This window comes from Culex quinquefasciatus, chromosome 2 (assembly GCF_015732765.1).
Source record: "Culex quinquefasciatus strain JHB chromosome 2, VPISU_Cqui_1.0_pri_paternal, whole genome shotgun sequence".
Lineage (NCBI taxonomy): Eukaryota > Metazoa > Arthropoda > Insecta > Diptera > Culicidae > Culex > Culex quinquefasciatus.
In genome coordinates, this window is record NC_051862.1 from 160,825,113 (window position 1) to 160,840,837 (window position 15,725).

General features: G+C 39.0%; 2 protein-coding genes across 13 annotated transcripts in view; both read left to right on the forward strand.

The window, feature by feature from the left end:
- LOC6043713 (paramyosin) overlaps positions 1-6,176 on the forward strand; it is a 46,027-nt gene extending 39,851 nt beyond the window's left edge. For all 3 annotated transcript variants that reach the window (XM_038253556.1, XM_038253554.1, XM_038253555.1), the window contains 6 exons: positions 4,635-4,789; positions 4,855-5,047; positions 5,103-5,234; positions 5,293-5,648; positions 5,724-5,811; positions 5,883-6,176. In XM_038253556.1, the coding sequence (XP_038109484.1) occupies positions 4,635-4,789; positions 4,855-5,047; positions 5,103-5,234; positions 5,293-5,648; positions 5,724-5,811; positions 5,883-5,984 (1,026 nt within the window). In that variant the 3' untranslated portion in view covers positions 5,985-6,176. The remainder of the gene's footprint in view (positions 1-4,634; positions 4,790-4,854; positions 5,048-5,102; positions 5,235-5,292; positions 5,649-5,723; positions 5,812-5,882) is intronic.
- Positions 6,177-11,074: 4,898 nt separating this feature from the next.
- The window catches only part of LOC6043724 (protein spire), a 340,317-nt gene continuing 335,666 nt past the window's right edge, over positions 11,075-15,725 (forward strand). For 6 of the 10 annotated variants that reach the window (XM_038255292.1, XM_038255293.1, XM_038255296.1 and 3 more), the window contains exon 1: positions 11,075-12,713. In XM_038255292.1, the coding sequence (XP_038111220.1) occupies positions 12,224-12,713 (490 nt within the window). In that variant the 5' untranslated portion in view covers positions 11,075-12,223. The remainder of the gene's footprint in view (positions 12,714-15,725) is intronic. The other 4 variants (XM_038255288.1, XM_038255289.1, XM_038255290.1 and 1 more) reach the window with 4 other exon arrangements.

Consider the following 15,725-nt stretch of genomic DNA (forward strand, 5'->3'; position numbering starts at 1 on the left):
GGAAGGCTATGTTTATTAAAAATAAAATAATTTCAAATGAACGATATTATTATCTCGAAGTATTTTATTTTAGTTGAAATACAAGATTCTACGGACCGAATAACTCAAAGTTCAACGTCAAACGTCGACGTGTGGAGTCGGACTCTAGTTTGGATGATTTAGGAACTTAGACTCTTCCTCCGGAAGAGTTTGCGATTCCAATACTACACGCATAAAAGTCCGTTCGCGTAAACGAACAATTAACAAATGAACAACGTACCATGAAATAGGAAACAAGGCCATTTTCACGCAATAATTTTTCACCGTGAACAAATGCATGATTGCAACCGAATTTCATGTTTACGAAAAATCGTAACGCCTGATTGTTTTTCGTTGGAAAGCCTTTATCTGGGTTTTTTTTAAAGGTCCAATAAAAACATTGATAGCTACGGGCTCTCTACTTTTTGTAACAAGAGGGCGAATAGCAGCAATTTGTTTTGTTATAAGTAGCATATTAAAAATCCGATCGAATTGAACCAACTAATACAACTATGTTTATACTGATTAGATCATCTGTTAGGGTTTAGAAACATAAATAAAAAATATTTAATAAAATACCTATAACTATGCTTAATTAAATTGCATATTAATATAGTTTAAATTTCAAAGTGAGTTGTACCGGTCGCCTACTTAAAACTCTATAATAAAGAATATAAAAAAGTTTTAGTTTGATTTTCGGTTAAAAAATCAGAAATCACTTAGTCATCGCCGAACGGATCTTCGCCGACTGAAGCGCGCAACCATTCGTGAGCGAACACGACTCGTCCGTCGATCAAAGTCACAAACGAATATGTTCGGAGAGGAAAACAAAATACCAGCAAAATACTACCACAGTTTTCCGTAAATTTGTATTTGGCATGGTAAAAATTGCAATTTGCGAATTGACGGCAGAGCTGTCAATCGTGCCGAAATAATCTTCATTTTGCAACTTGTTGCATAAACTACAGAAATTCTGGAAAGACGAAACGGGCTACTCTTCATTGCAAGAAATGACAGTACTGAGAAGAACTTTTCAGCCTTCATTTGAGTTCTGTAATAAAGTTAGTAATACTTTTCAATACTGTTTTGGATTTTGATCCTTATCTTGACAGCAAATAACATTACGGAAGACACAAACGTTTCTCTGCAAAAAAATCTTATACAAAGGGTGTTCTCCGGAATCGCAAAAACAAAAACTGACATCGTTCCAAAATATGATTTGTTCAGCACGAGTCGTATTAATTGTATCAATGTACGAATGTATGCACTAGGTAGTATTTTGCCTTTCTTACTAAAGAAAGGTATAGGGTTTGCTTTTGGCTCCGACGCCAAATCAAGCTTCGATCCCAAATCATTTCTCGAGAAATATTCATTCGAAAAATCTGCAAAAAATCATGGACGATCGATTTTCGACGCCCGATCGATTGACAATGACAGAATTGGTCTACCTCCAATATCCGAATTTTGGCGCTTAATTTACTGTAGAGCACGCGTGACGTCCGTGTGTGGTAAAAAGTGCTCAATTTTGTGGTAGGGGGTTTCTCAGAGCCCACATTATGGATTTAAGCTCTCTTGGGCGCATTTGAAAGGGGATGTGCTGAACCTGAACCAGTTCCATACCAAATTTGAATTTATCCATTTTTTATGGGGACTCGGAGTTTGTTTTCACCAAATCAGGCGGTTTTCAAATGAAAATTCGGTCGAAAATTGAAGTATTGAAATCGTTTATTTATCCAAAAAAATGCATTTTTACAGCCCTACATCCTCTCAAATTTTCATCCATGTCGGTAATGTGGTTCTTGATTTACAGCTTGTGGACTAATTCACTGTGAGGGGGAAAAACCCCTAAAAAAGGTAAATGCCAATTTTCACCAAATGCCAAAACTATTCCTTTGGCATTTTATCTAATTTTTTTTCTCCACATCATAATCTAGACTATACTCGATGTTCTGAAACAAATTTGACCTCATTCGGATTTACCGTTCAGATTTTAGAAAATTTCCATTTTTGCCTTTCTTACTAAAGAAAGGTATAGGGTTTGCTTTTGGCTCCGACGCCAAATCAAGCTTCGTTCCCAAATCATTTCTCGAGAAATATTCATTCGAAAAATCTGCAAAAAATCATGGACGATCGATTTTCGACGCCCAATCGATTGACAATGACAGAATTGGTCTACCTCTAATATCCGAATTTTGGCGCTTAATTTACTGTAGAGCACGCGTGACGTCCGTGTGTGGTAAAAAAGTGCTCAATTTTGTGGTAGGGGGTTTCTCAGAGCCCACATTATGGATTTAAGCTCTCTTGGGCGCATTTGAAAGGGGATGTGCTGAACCTGAACCAGTTCCATACCAAATTTGAATTTATCCATTTTTTATGGGGACTCGGAGTTTGTTTTCACCAAATCAGGTGGTTTTCAAATGAAAATTCGGTCGAAAATTGAAGTATTGAAATCGTTTATTTATCCAAAAAAATGCATTTTTCCAGCCCTACATCCTCCCAAATTTTCATCCATGTCGGTAATGTGGTTCTTGATTTACAGCTTGTGGACTAATTCACTGTGAGGGGGAAAAACCCCTAAAAAAGGTAAATGCCAATTTTCACCAAATGCCAAAACTATTCCTTTGGCATTTTATCTAATTTTTTTTCTCCACATCATAATCTAGACCATACTCGATGTTCTGAAACAAATTTGACCTCATTCGGATTTACCGTTCAGATTTTAGAAAATTTCCATTTTTGCCTTTCTTACTAAAGAAAGGTATAGGGTTTGCTTTTGGCTCCGACGCCAAATCAAGCTTCGTTCCCAAATCATTTCTCGAGAAATATTCATTCGAAAAATCTGCAAAAAATCATGGACGATCGATTTTCGTCGCCTCGTCGACAAGTTGTCAAGTTGAGCTTCACATGCAGACGCGAGCAATGCTGGCGCGTATAGAGTTTTGATACTAGATTACCCCCTTTTAGTGCAAGTTGCTTTATCGATTGCTCGTTCATCACACATCGCCTATCATTATTTTCTATGCTAAGCTTCAGTGAACGCAAACTAGACGCAAGCAGCTATCTGTTCTGAAGCCTCATGCTCATTCTTTTGCCTTTCTTTTTGTTTTGCTCATTCTCTGATCGAACTCTGAGCGAACGAATTTCTGGGAAGCGTCTAAGCTTCCCATGTGCCAGTGACAACGCACATCGCGGGTTTGGTTTTCTAGCTTCGGTACTAGCCTTTTTGTGTATTAGTATTTTTGTTCATCGTACCAGCGCACCAAGGTGGTTTATTCGGTACGTTTGCGTTTGTCGTAGTGAAGTCCCACCGAGCGCTCAGTCGTTGTATGCTTCCCAATCCCAAAAACGCCTAAATGCTTGCTTATTGAAAGCTCACAATTTTGCCTAACGCCTAAATGACAGTTTAGTGAATTACAGTAGGCGTTTCAAAGCTTTCAAGAACATTTATGCGGCTTTACCGTTACATCGTTGTTTACAACACGGCAAATTCTCGGGTGTTGAAACACTTTCTGCCAGTCATTTTGTTACCACTTTAACGCATTGGAGCAAGACGGAATTATTTTGTTTTCTCGTTAATTTTTTAATATTTTGAAAAGTGCAAAAAAACACTCAGAGAATACGAACAATTTAGCGATATGCAGAAAACATTACGAACATCGCAAATTGTGAGCTAATTCTCTGCCTCAAAAATAATTTGTTCTGTTTTAAAAATCGAAAATGCTTGTGTGCGAGCACAGCTTACAACCGGCCATGGAAAATGGGGCAAACACCAGCGCTTTATAAGTTATGTGAAAAAATAAGGTTGAGTTTAGAATTGTATTATGAATGGACCATTCTTTATTTTGCTATTTCTTTGGAAAAAAAATCAACTGCCGTTAACTTCCTTTTGTAAGAAAGGCTCTATCTCACCCCAGGTGGGATTAAATCGGGTTTTTATTTATTTTTTAATAGTTTACAGCTGAATTAAAGATTAAATTTTCCAAACAACCTATCCGTAATGGGTTTCCTATGTAGAGAGGACCTTTTAAAAATTTAATCTAGAATTCTCAAGCTTGTTCAATAATTATTTTTGCAATTCCGTCGTGAAACTACTTACTTTTCCTGTCATTCTTGAACGATGAAATAGCCTACTTTTCTGTACCAAAAATAACAGAATCGAATAGCAACACTTTTCGAAATAAATGCTGAAAAGTTCTACTTTTCAGCACTCAAATGGGTGCTGAAAAGTTTAACTTTTCAGCACTTGTTTCGAAAAGTAACACTTTTCAACATTTTTTTGATTTAAACGATTTATTGACATAATGCATGATAATTTGACATAAAATTTCTCTCAGTGTGTGTTTTTTGGAATTGCAAAAAATGTTGTATGGAACTCGTTGCAAAACTAGATTTTTTCAGCACTCTTCGTATTTATCCAACTCGGTGAACCTCGTTGGATAAATGTACGACTCGTTCTGAAAAAATCCTCTTTTTGCAACTTGTTGCATAAACTACTATTTCTGTTTTTATTCATATTTTTTTCTTTCTGATTTAATGGGATTATTTTGAAGATGAGAAAACAAAACCTTGAAATGCAATTTATTTTAGCCTTGTTAAAACGAACTTTATTCTGACAGATTGGCAAGCTGAAAGGCAAAAACTCAAACCTGGAGCAAAGCCTGTTCAACAAGGAGGAACTCATAGAGCGGTTACAACAGAACCTCCGCGATCTAACGCAACGGTTGACGGCCAAATCAGAGATTGCACAAACCATGGAAACCAGAAGCGTCAAGTACGTTTTAAGCTGTATTTTTGCCTAGTTATAGTCAGTAAATAATATTTTCTTTCAAATGCCAGCCTCTCACAAAAACTGGACAAAATCCGGGAGGACTCGACGGCGCGGGAAAAGCGCCTCTCGGAGGAACTCAACACCATTCGGCGCAGCTCGCAGGACCAGCAGAACCAGCTGCAGCAGTGCGAGAACCAGCTGGCGTGGCACCGCGAAGAGCTGAAGGAACTCCGAGGGAAGGCCGAAGCCGTGCTGAAGGAGGTGAGTTATGAAATGGTTGCAATTGGCACATTGATGAGAATTTTCGATATTACAGAGAAATTCTTTGCGACAACAAACGTCGGATCTCACCAGCAAACTGTCGATAGCGGCGGGGAAGGAGAGTGCCCTGTGTGAAGTACTTAAACAGCTCCAGGATGAGCTCTCTACCAAAACTAGTCGATTAGCGGTATGAAGTTTTAGTACTTTAAATATTACGATAAATTAAGTTCCTCGTTTGCTCACAGGAAGTGGAGGACAACTATCGTAAGATAAGCCACGCGTACCAAAATCTACGAGTGTTCAACGAAGATCTCGCCAAGCAGAACCAGGCGGCTCGCGTTCATCTGGAGAACTACAAGGCGCTGGTGGAGTTCAAGCGGCAAACCATCAACACCGTCGAGCTGGGCCGGAAGTGTGCCGAAGAGTCCCGAGCGCGGGAACGTTTGCTGGAGCAGAAAATTGCCGAACAGAAGCGGTTGATTGGCCAACTGCGCGAGGATCGTGTCAAGCTGATGGATAAACTTCAAGATTACCACAAGGACTCGTTGATCCTGAACCAAACGATCGAGGGTTACCAGCAAACGTACGACGATAGTCGAAGGTGATAATTAGCGTTCTTTGAAATTTTCGAATAAAATGTTGCATTAATGGGCTTTGCGTGTTTTCCTAATTTTAGAAACCAAAATACTTCTCTGCATCAACCATTCTATCCATCCGGAGCGTTCCGTCTGGTTCGGTCCAGCAGTGATCCAAACTGTAAAGAGGTCTGTATTGTGGAGATGGGTGGTTCGCACTGTCGAGTCAAAATCAGTATGAAGAACTCTGGTCGTTGTAGGGTGACGATTTGCTACGGAAACTTCAGCTGACCAGGTCCCGGCTGCACAGGACGAGGGAGTTTTGGCAGCAGGGCATCAAAGAGATTTTGGCGCCCAAGTGAAGAGTGAGGAGGAATAAGCACCGTGGCATCATTTCGAAACCAACACTAGGGACCGTTATTGCATTTGTGACGTAGTTGCGTAGCTTGAAAGGTCAAGTTTTTCGATGAATTTCCGTACAATTTGTATTATATTTTGATACGTTGATTATTTCGTATTTTATACTGTAGAGAAGATGTTTTTCGTAAATTAAACTGCGTTTTATTTGAATCCGAAATATTCCTGTGCTCTAACTTTAACCCCGTTTTGAAGGTTATTTTGTAACCTTTTGCCTTCATGTCATAAGTTTTCAACGCGTCAGTTGTTCTTGATAAGAGCAAGTGATGGTTGCGATGAACTCGACGGCCGCCGAGCGACGAACTCTCATCAAATTTTTGAACAAAATATTTTTTTCTTTATCTTCATGAAACTTTTATGTTACTAGAAATATGTTTAAGTCCACCGCCATCTTGTAAAAAAACATTTTGTTTTTGCAATTCCGAAAAACGCTTTTTAAATGGAATTTTATACCAAACATCTATGTGTTAAGAGCGAATCCACGAACAGGGCATACCCCTTTGTATGGGACGTCGTTTGGACCTCACCAATCTGCCTGAAATTTTCAGGGGTTGTTTGTACATATAAAACTAGCATCTTTTCAAAAATGAGCACTCTAGGTCAACGGGAAGTGGGGCAAATCGGGACACAAAGTTTGATGGTCCAAAAACGTCAAAAATCTTAAAAAGGCTGTAACTTTGGTGAAACTCAATTTAATTTCAAAATTCAAATGCATCTGAAAGGGCTTAAAAATGCAACAAAATGCAGGGAGAAGTATCGCAATTGGTTAAATCTAAAGGGAGTTATTGGCATTTTAGTGAAAATATAGCATAATTTTCAAACTCAAATAAAAAAGTGTTCAATCCAGATATCAACTCGGTTCGACCTGCAGCTTGTAGGGGACATCTGGGGCTACCATCTGAGACTGAGAACGTTTTGGGTAAGGCAGTTTAACATATTAAATAGACACTTTTACTTTTAGTGAATTTTTTGGTTGTAAATTTTTGCTCGGGGACCCCTTAGATCCCATTTTCTGGTGAAAATTTTATCATATTCGTGTTTCTGAGACAATTTCACAATAGAAACATGCATAAAAATGTTTATTTTCATCAATTTTAATCCTTTAAAAAATAAAGGATAAAAAAATAAGAAGCTGCTTTTTTTCTGGTGTCATATAGTATCCTTGGAAACGAACTTGATTTTCAATAAATGGGTAATTCTCCGCCAACTCACACAGCAGTTGCCCCGACCCCTGTTCGATTTGCGTGAAACTTTGTCCTAAGGGGTAACTTTTGTCCCTGATCACGAATCTGAGGTCCGTTTTTTGATATCTCGTGACGGAGGGGCGGTACGACCCCTTCCATTTTTGAACATGCGAAAAAAGAGGTGTTTTTCAATAATTTGCAGCCTGAAACGGTGATGAGATAGAAATTTGGTGTCAAAGGGACTTTTATGTAAAATTAGACGCCCAATTTGATGGCGTACTCAGAATTCCTAAAAAACGTATTTTTCATCGAAAAAAACACTAAAAAAGTTTTAAAAATTCTCCCATTTTCCGTTACTCGACTTTAAAAAAATTTGGAACATCTCGTTTTATGGGAAATTTAATGTACTTTTCCAATCTACATTGACCCAAAAGGGTAATTTTTTCATTTAGAACAAAAAAAAAATATTTTAAAATTTCGTGTTTTTTCTAACTATATAGAGTTATTTTTTAGAGTGTAACAATGTTCTACAAAGTTGTAGAGCAGACAATTACAAAAATTTTGATATATAGACATAAGGGGTTTGCTTGTAAATATAACGAGTTATCGCGATTTTACGAAAAAAGAGTTTTGAAAAAGTTGGTCGTCATCGATCATGGCCATTCATGGTCACCCGCGACAGACACGGACGACGAAACAAAGAGAAACGCAAAAAGTAACTTTTTCAAAACTTTTTTTCGTAAAATCGCGATAACTCGTGATGTTTATAAGCAAACCCCTTATGTCTATATATCAAAATTTTTGTAATTGTCTGCTCTACAACTTTGTAGAACATTGTTACACTCTAAAAAATAACCCTGCAAAGTTAGAAAAATACGAAATTTTAAAATGAAAATTTTGTTCTAAATGAAAAAATGACCCTTCTGGGACAATGTAGATTCGAAAGTACATTAAATTTCCCATAAAATGACATGTTCCAAAAATTTTACAGTCGAGTAACGGAAAATGGGAGAATTTAGTGTTTTTTCGATGAAAATACGTTTATTCGGAATTCTGAGTACGCCATCAAATCGGGCGTCTAATTTTACATAAAAGTCCCTTTGACACCAAATTTCTATCTCATCACCGTTTCAGGCTGCAAATTGTTGAAAAACACCTCTTTTTCGCATGTTCAAAATGGAAGGGGTCGTACCGCCCTCCGTCACGAGATATCAAAACGGAAAGTTACCCCTTAGGACAAAGTTTCACGCAAATCGAAGAGGGGTCGGGGCAACTTTTCCCGATTTCGTGTGAGTTGGTAGAGAATTACCCAAATGTGAATCGAAGATTTTTTTTAACTTTAAGGGTTAAAATTGCCAACTAGGACGTCAATGACTGTGCCACAAAATTATATAAATTTTGAAGCACATTTGATTTAGACCAAAAATTCTTTCAGTGGCTTCACAAAGGCAACAACCGGCACATGCTGATTCATTTTGGTGCAGAAATTCGTTAAATTAAATTCAATGCAGAGCATTTTAGAGTGATGATCAATTTTCTTCGAAAATGATCAACGGCTTACCCTTAAGTAAATTCTACGTTCAGAACAAAACATATTTCAAAATGTTGCTTTACGATACTAGTGCAGAAAAATTCATCATTCATTCAGTACTACAAAATAGAATTTTTAGCACTAGTGTTGAAAGGTTTTAATTTTCCATTTTATTATTTTTGGTAGAGAAAATAAGGCCGTGTTGTTGCTCGAGAATGACACGTAAAGTAAGTAGATTGCCGGTGGAATAGCAAAAAAGTCATTATAACACATTTGGGCGCTGAAAAGTTCAACTATTCAGAACTTTTATTGTAAAAATAAAACTTTTTGAAACTGTTTTGGGTTTTAAGTTGGTTAAAGCACACATAGTATTTATCCAACTTGGCAGATCCTCGTTGGAAAAACGTACGGCTTATGCTGAAAATAAAAACATTTTTGTATTTTTTTTTAAATTACGAAAAACACCATTAAATATACATAAATACAAATTTTGAACACTCAACCCTCGGTGCACGGAGAAAAAAGAGTTCCCAGAATCGTGCACAAGCGTTCATAAAAATGGGAACCACGAACAAAGTGTTCAAATTTCATGGTACGTTTTTCAAAATCGTACCATGGGATTTGAACACTTTGTTCGAGGTTCTCATTTTCATAAACGCTTGTTCACGATTTTGGGAACTCTTTTTTCTCCGTGTGGTTGGGCACTTTTTCGTTTGACACTTTTTTCGTTTGTACCCCGTTGGTATGGTCAAAGTCAAACTAAAAAGTGACGAACTGTCACTTTTTACACGGCGCTCACGCACACTATTCAAACAAACGTTTGGTAGTGTGTGTGAACTCCGTGTGAAAGGGGTGTCAAACTAAAAAGTGACCCTGTTCGTTTGACAACAGTTGGTGTCAAATCATCGGGGTTTGAGTGAGATTTTTATGTAAATTGTTTAAGTTTTTAGTCAATTCACCGATAAAATCAAAACAATACTACTTTTCGATACTGCTGTTCAGCACTGAAATGGGAGCTGAAAAGTTGAACTTTTTAGCACTTGTATCGAAAAGTTATACTTTTCAGTATTGTTTTGATTTATTGATGAATTGACTAAAAACTTTGACAATTTACATAAAAATCTATACAAATGGTGTTTTTCGTAATTGCAAAAAATGACAAAATAGTAGTTTATGCAACAAGTTGCAAAAAGAGGTTTTTTTTCAACACGAGTTGTACATTTATCCAACGAGGTTCACCGAGTTGGATAAATACGACGAGTGCTGAAAAAATCAAGTTTTGCAACGAGTTCCATACAACATTTTTTGCAATTTCGAAAAACAACATTGAGTGAAATTTTAAGTCGAATTTTCATGTATTTTGTCAATAAATCGTTTAAAACAAAAAAATGTTGAAAAGTGTTATTTTTCGATACAAGTGCTGAAAAGTTTAACTTTTCAGCACCCATTTCAGTGCTGAAAAGTAGAACTTTTCAGCATTTATTTTGAAAAGTGTTGCTATTCGATTCTGTTATTTTTGGTACAGAAAAGTAGGCTATTTCGTCGTTCTAGAATGACAGGAAAAGTAAGTAGTTTCACGACGGAATTGCAAAAATGTTTTTTTTCAGCATGAATCGTACGTTTCGGAATCGCAAAAAATATTGTAAGCAACTCGTTGCAAAACTTGATTTTTTCAGCACCTTGTTGCATAAACTACTATTTCGTCAATCAAACCAAGTTGGAGGATCACAACAAACTTGGCTTACACACTGATCTAGTACATAATTTCAAATTTAGTTTGACAGAAAATGCGGAGCGAAAAAGTGCAGCTGGAGTGAAAATCACTCGGTTCGAATTAGTGCCAGAGTGACAATAAAATAACAATAAAAAAAATTATATACTTAAATTACATAGCTTCGACTATTTCCACGAATCTCGCATCACTGCCACATTTCCATCACCCCTCTTCCATGTTCACCGTTTCCCCACGCCTCCCCTTTTATGCACTCAGCAGCCGCCAGCTGATGGCCCCCACGTGCTCGCCCCCAAGCGCGACCGAAACCGCATACCGGCATGCGCGCGCCAGAGCGGGAACGCACCAAAACAAACCTTTCGCAACTGTTCTACGGGCGTCGCGCTCTCGCGTGAGAGGTTTCCGCACAATCTCTCGCGTATAACGCTTTTTCACGCGAGAGAGCGAGCGACGCCCGGTTCGGCGATCGGCGCTTATACGCAAAGCTTTCCTCTCCGGGCCAGTTTTCGGTTGACGCTCGTGCGGTGCAGTTGTGGTGCGCGCTTGAAGAGTGCTTTTCGTGCGTGCGTGCGTACGCGTGTGTATGTCGTGTGTTTTTCGTGCGCGTCGTGTTTTATTGTTTTGTTGCGATATTTTTTGGGGGAGCATTTTTCGACAGAGAAAGAATAAAAAAGTTTTCGTTGACCTTTTAAAGCTTTGGAGAAGCTACGATTTTAGTGGCAGCTTGGTGCAGTGAAATCCGGAAGAACCCGCAGCGATTTGTGGGGTGTGAGAGCGACCTTTCGGCGCTTACGGGGCCAAAATAAACAAGTGAATTTCGTGAAGAATAATAACAAGTTGCGGTAGCGCAAGCAGAGAGAAGCCTCTTGTGTTGTGGTCATCATTCAAGGTAGCAATTGGAGTAAAGAGTAGACCAGCGCGAAGATTCGTCAGCATCCTAAGAAGATAAAAAAGATCATGCAGCACTGTGTGAGTGTCGACTTTGTTATCAGCTCGTGTTGATATCGCACTGAAAGAAGAGGCGACAAACCAAGAAGAAGATACAATCGGTGGTGACGTTTCTCTTGTTGGTCCAAGAGTTGTCAACCTGAGTGTTTTGAAGTGTTTTCGGGTGACGATAGTGACCCTGAAACCTGCGGTCAAGGTGGTAAAGCGTTGGGATAAATCGGCACTGCGTGACACGGTGTGAGAGTGTGTTTGTGGATGTAGTGTGCAAAGAAATACACCGATACAAGAGTCACCCATACCGGAATACTTGGGAAGAAATCGATTTCCTTACGGGGAGGCGATATAGCACAGTGGTTGAGCACGTGAAGTTCAGCAGATTGCAGGTCAGCGGTAACCATTGTGACCTGTCAAACAATGTGACAGTTCGACGAGTGTCACAACAACAACAGTGCATTGTCGTCGTCGGTGGTACCTGAAGCAACACTGCGTTGAGGAAGACCGTCGTGTGTGATAAGAAATTGTTTATTTTTGATAGCAGCGCCTACTCATCCTACGTGGCCGAAACACGGTCCCGAAGTTCAACCCCGGGGTAGAAACAACCATCTGTGTCGCGTTTGTGTTTGTGTTTCGTTTTGTGCGTGCGTGTGTAGAAAGCAATGAGTGATATGTTTGTGTACAACAAAGTGCAGCCGATTCTGTACTGCTTACGTCGCAGAGAAGATCTTTAACTAACCCCCTGTCACAATAACCCACTACGAAAAAAAAGAAGAACCAAACCGACCGTTCGGAATGGCCGAAGAACCGAGCAGTCCCATTCCGGCGTGTCCGCCGTTGCCCAAGGACCTGGTCGCGGCGGCGACCTCCCCGCGCAAGCCTCCACCTACGAAACCAATCAATCGGGATGTAAACAACCGGCGATTCCCAAAGGCCGCCCCCGTTGTGGTGACCCCCAACGAGGACACCGTATCGCTGGAGGAGGTCCTGAAGACGTTCAATGCGCCCATCTCCGAGGACCAGGCGTGGGCGTTGATCTACCAGAGTGCGCGCATGTTCAAGGCCGCACTGCTGCAGGAAGGCGAAGGGGGCGGGGACGGGGATGATAGTGGTGGGGGAGGGGGCGACGATGGGGACAGTGGAAGTGGTGGGGGTAGTGTTAGTGGGGGTAAGGGTGGGAAAAGGAGAGGACGGCGACGCAGGCCGGAAATCCGGCTGCCGGTCAAGACGCGGCACCTGAACGTCAACAAGGACGGGAGCTGCTCGGTCGCGGTCGGAGATGAAGGTGAGTGCATTTTTTTTTGATTGTTTTGCGGATTAAAGCTTTTTTGAAGAATTTAAATTTTTGAAAACCTGTTCTTATGCTAACTTGTGCAAGTCAAGACTCGATTATCCAAAGTTTTGATTATATAAAGATGGGATTGATTGAAGTGAAATGGTTCGGAGGACTTCGGATAATCAAGTCTGGACTGTATGACCAATTCAATCAAACATTTAATGTTTAATGTGCATTTATTGTACTTAAAATAAGAAGACTACAACTAAAGACTGAAAGACTGATATCCATAGCACAATTTTTCTTTATAATAACATGCACGATCGATTGCTTTTTAAAAATATATTTCAAAGCATTTATTTTTGTTTTGTTTTATAATTCTATTAAATATCGAAATCAATTAGAAAACATATTTTAAAAACAGAAATTTCGAATCACAGATCGGAAATCAACTAAGGAAAGATGAAAAAATAGTTTGTCAATTTCAATAATTTTAAATGAAATTTGTAAAACATAGCTTTAGCATTCATTTTGGTAATATTTGTATTGCAAAGATTTTTCCCATTTTTTTTCAAATTAAAAATTGTAAAGTTAACGTTAGAGGGGCCAAAATCAATAAAAAAATAACATTTTATCAGCTTTTGAAAGTTATTTTGTTGGGTTTGTTTTCCTTCAAGATTTTATTTTTCAAGTGACAAATAAAGATTTAAAAAATTACAATGATATGTTTTGATTTTTTTTTCAATTTGGAATGAACTTTAGTTTTTCTGTACAGATTGAAAAAAATAAAATTCTTAATTTTTTTTAAAGGTTAATATACTGTTTGTGCTGCAGTGCATTTAAATTTACCAAAATTCATGTCAGTTTCGAAAATTTCCAAAACATGCTACTTAATTTTTTTTTACTAGGTTGACAAAAAAGTGATTTTAAGGGTTACCCCCTGGTTCTGGAGAAAAAAAAGTTGAATTCTGGAAGGTTGGAAATTTGGTTGGTTGAGTATTGCATATTTTTTGGTTAATTTACCTAAAAAAATGTGAAAAATGTGAAATTCATCCGGAACTGTGAAAATTCATCAGTTTCTGATGTAAATTTTTTTGGCACAAATCTGTCACCATTCTCTGATGAATATTACCATCATTTTCTGTGTACTCTGTGCTTCTTAAAGTGATAAGACTCCTATCTGTTTATATAATTGTTTGTGTAAAGGACACCAAGTTATTTAATCGTTTCCTGATGCACACATAATTTTGCAGCTAGACCAGTCAATGATTTGAAAAAATAATATTTTGTTTTAAATTGTCAAGATTGTTTATTTTTTACTCTTTGGTCTGACAGTCTTTACAGATTTGATCTGACAGCTTTATCTTGGATTTTGAACTGGACCAAGCGAGGGATAGGATACAACTCCCTTTTGCTTTTCAGGGCAAAACAGATATGGTTGCAATGTTGCCATACACAATACATGCAATATTATCAAGAGTTAGTAAGGCCGTTAGAAACCTTCCATAAATCAAGTGGATACTTTTTTTTGAATGTTCTAGACCTCTCCCTCTTCCCATGTGTACAACTGTTTTTGTTTGTGTGGAGTGTGGATAATGGCCAAATCCCCCCTATCTTAGCGGATTATGGATGACCCCTTATAATTATTTTCAAAAATTGTATGAGCCCCTATACAATCTTTCGGATAATCGAATCTTCGAATAATCGGGATTTTGGGTAGTTGCGTATCAAGTAGAGTCATGATTTGTAACAAAAAGACAAAAAAAATTTTTTGTTGGAATACAATAACATCCAAAATCAAAAAAAAAAGTTAGCTTTCGAAGGTTCTTTTACATTTTTTCCTTCTCTGTTCAATTCATTCTACTTAGTACCAGTAAACTCTCCCCCACTTCAAACAAAATTTGAATTCAGTGTTGAAAGGTAGTCCATATCTCGGCTCAGGATAAGACCTGCACCAATGCAATTGTTAAAGCAACCTAATAAATGAAATGAAAAAATGTATTCCTACTTGATACGATTTTTTTTAATTTGAAATAATCATTGTTATATGATTTTTGTTAAACTTAAAAAAATGAACAAGATCCAACTTATTTGATTTTAAAATGCAACGCAATATTCGGCACCACAACAATACACGCAACACCGCAACCACACCCCCCGAAATACGCAATCCCACACACTTCCGGATCATCTCGAGGCCCCACATCTGCTGCCCTGTGGTGGCTTGTTGCGTTGTTTTCATCCACCCCGCCATTGCAACATGCACCAATTTCGAAGTAACCACCCTGTGCTCCCTAATGCCACACTTCCGCTTGCCGCAACAACGAGAGTCAAATCTTCGGTAACAAATCTTCTGGCCCGGGCAGCTTTACGATCAACCAGCAGTCAGTTAGCCTAACGCAAACGGTACGTTCCAGCAGCCGTTGTTGCCGCCAACACTTTAACGACCACGACGACGACCTCAAATCAAACAATAAACAAATGAAGACATAAATCGGGCACCCGAATGTTGTGGTACAGCCAACCCATCACTTGTGTGCGCACCATTTCGGATCACCAATTTGATCACTTGCAAGCAACACAGCACTCCGCAGACATTCGGCGTCGTTACCGAACCTGCCCTGATCCGGTGGGGCCATAATCGGTCCAGTGTCTGGAGGAGACCAGGGCATCGCGCGTCGGCAATGTGCCGTGTTCCACTCTACTTCTTCGGAAGCTCTCGCGGAACTCAATCTCGGTGAAAAGTGTGTAATTTAAAAATTTTCGAGCCCCCAAATAGGCGTATTATTATTGTTTTACGCGGCGGCGGCAGCTGCGCGCGAACGCCAAATTCAAATCGGACTCGGAGGCCCGGCCGAGAGCATCATTTCTCTCCCCCCCCCACTTTTCGAGGTTATGTCACTAGATAACGACCTACAAAATGATGCGTGTACTTACGGTCGGACAGCACTTCCGACTTGCACCGAACCGACTGGATGGTGAAGTTTGGAACTTGAGCCGCACGGAAAATTGAGCGGACTG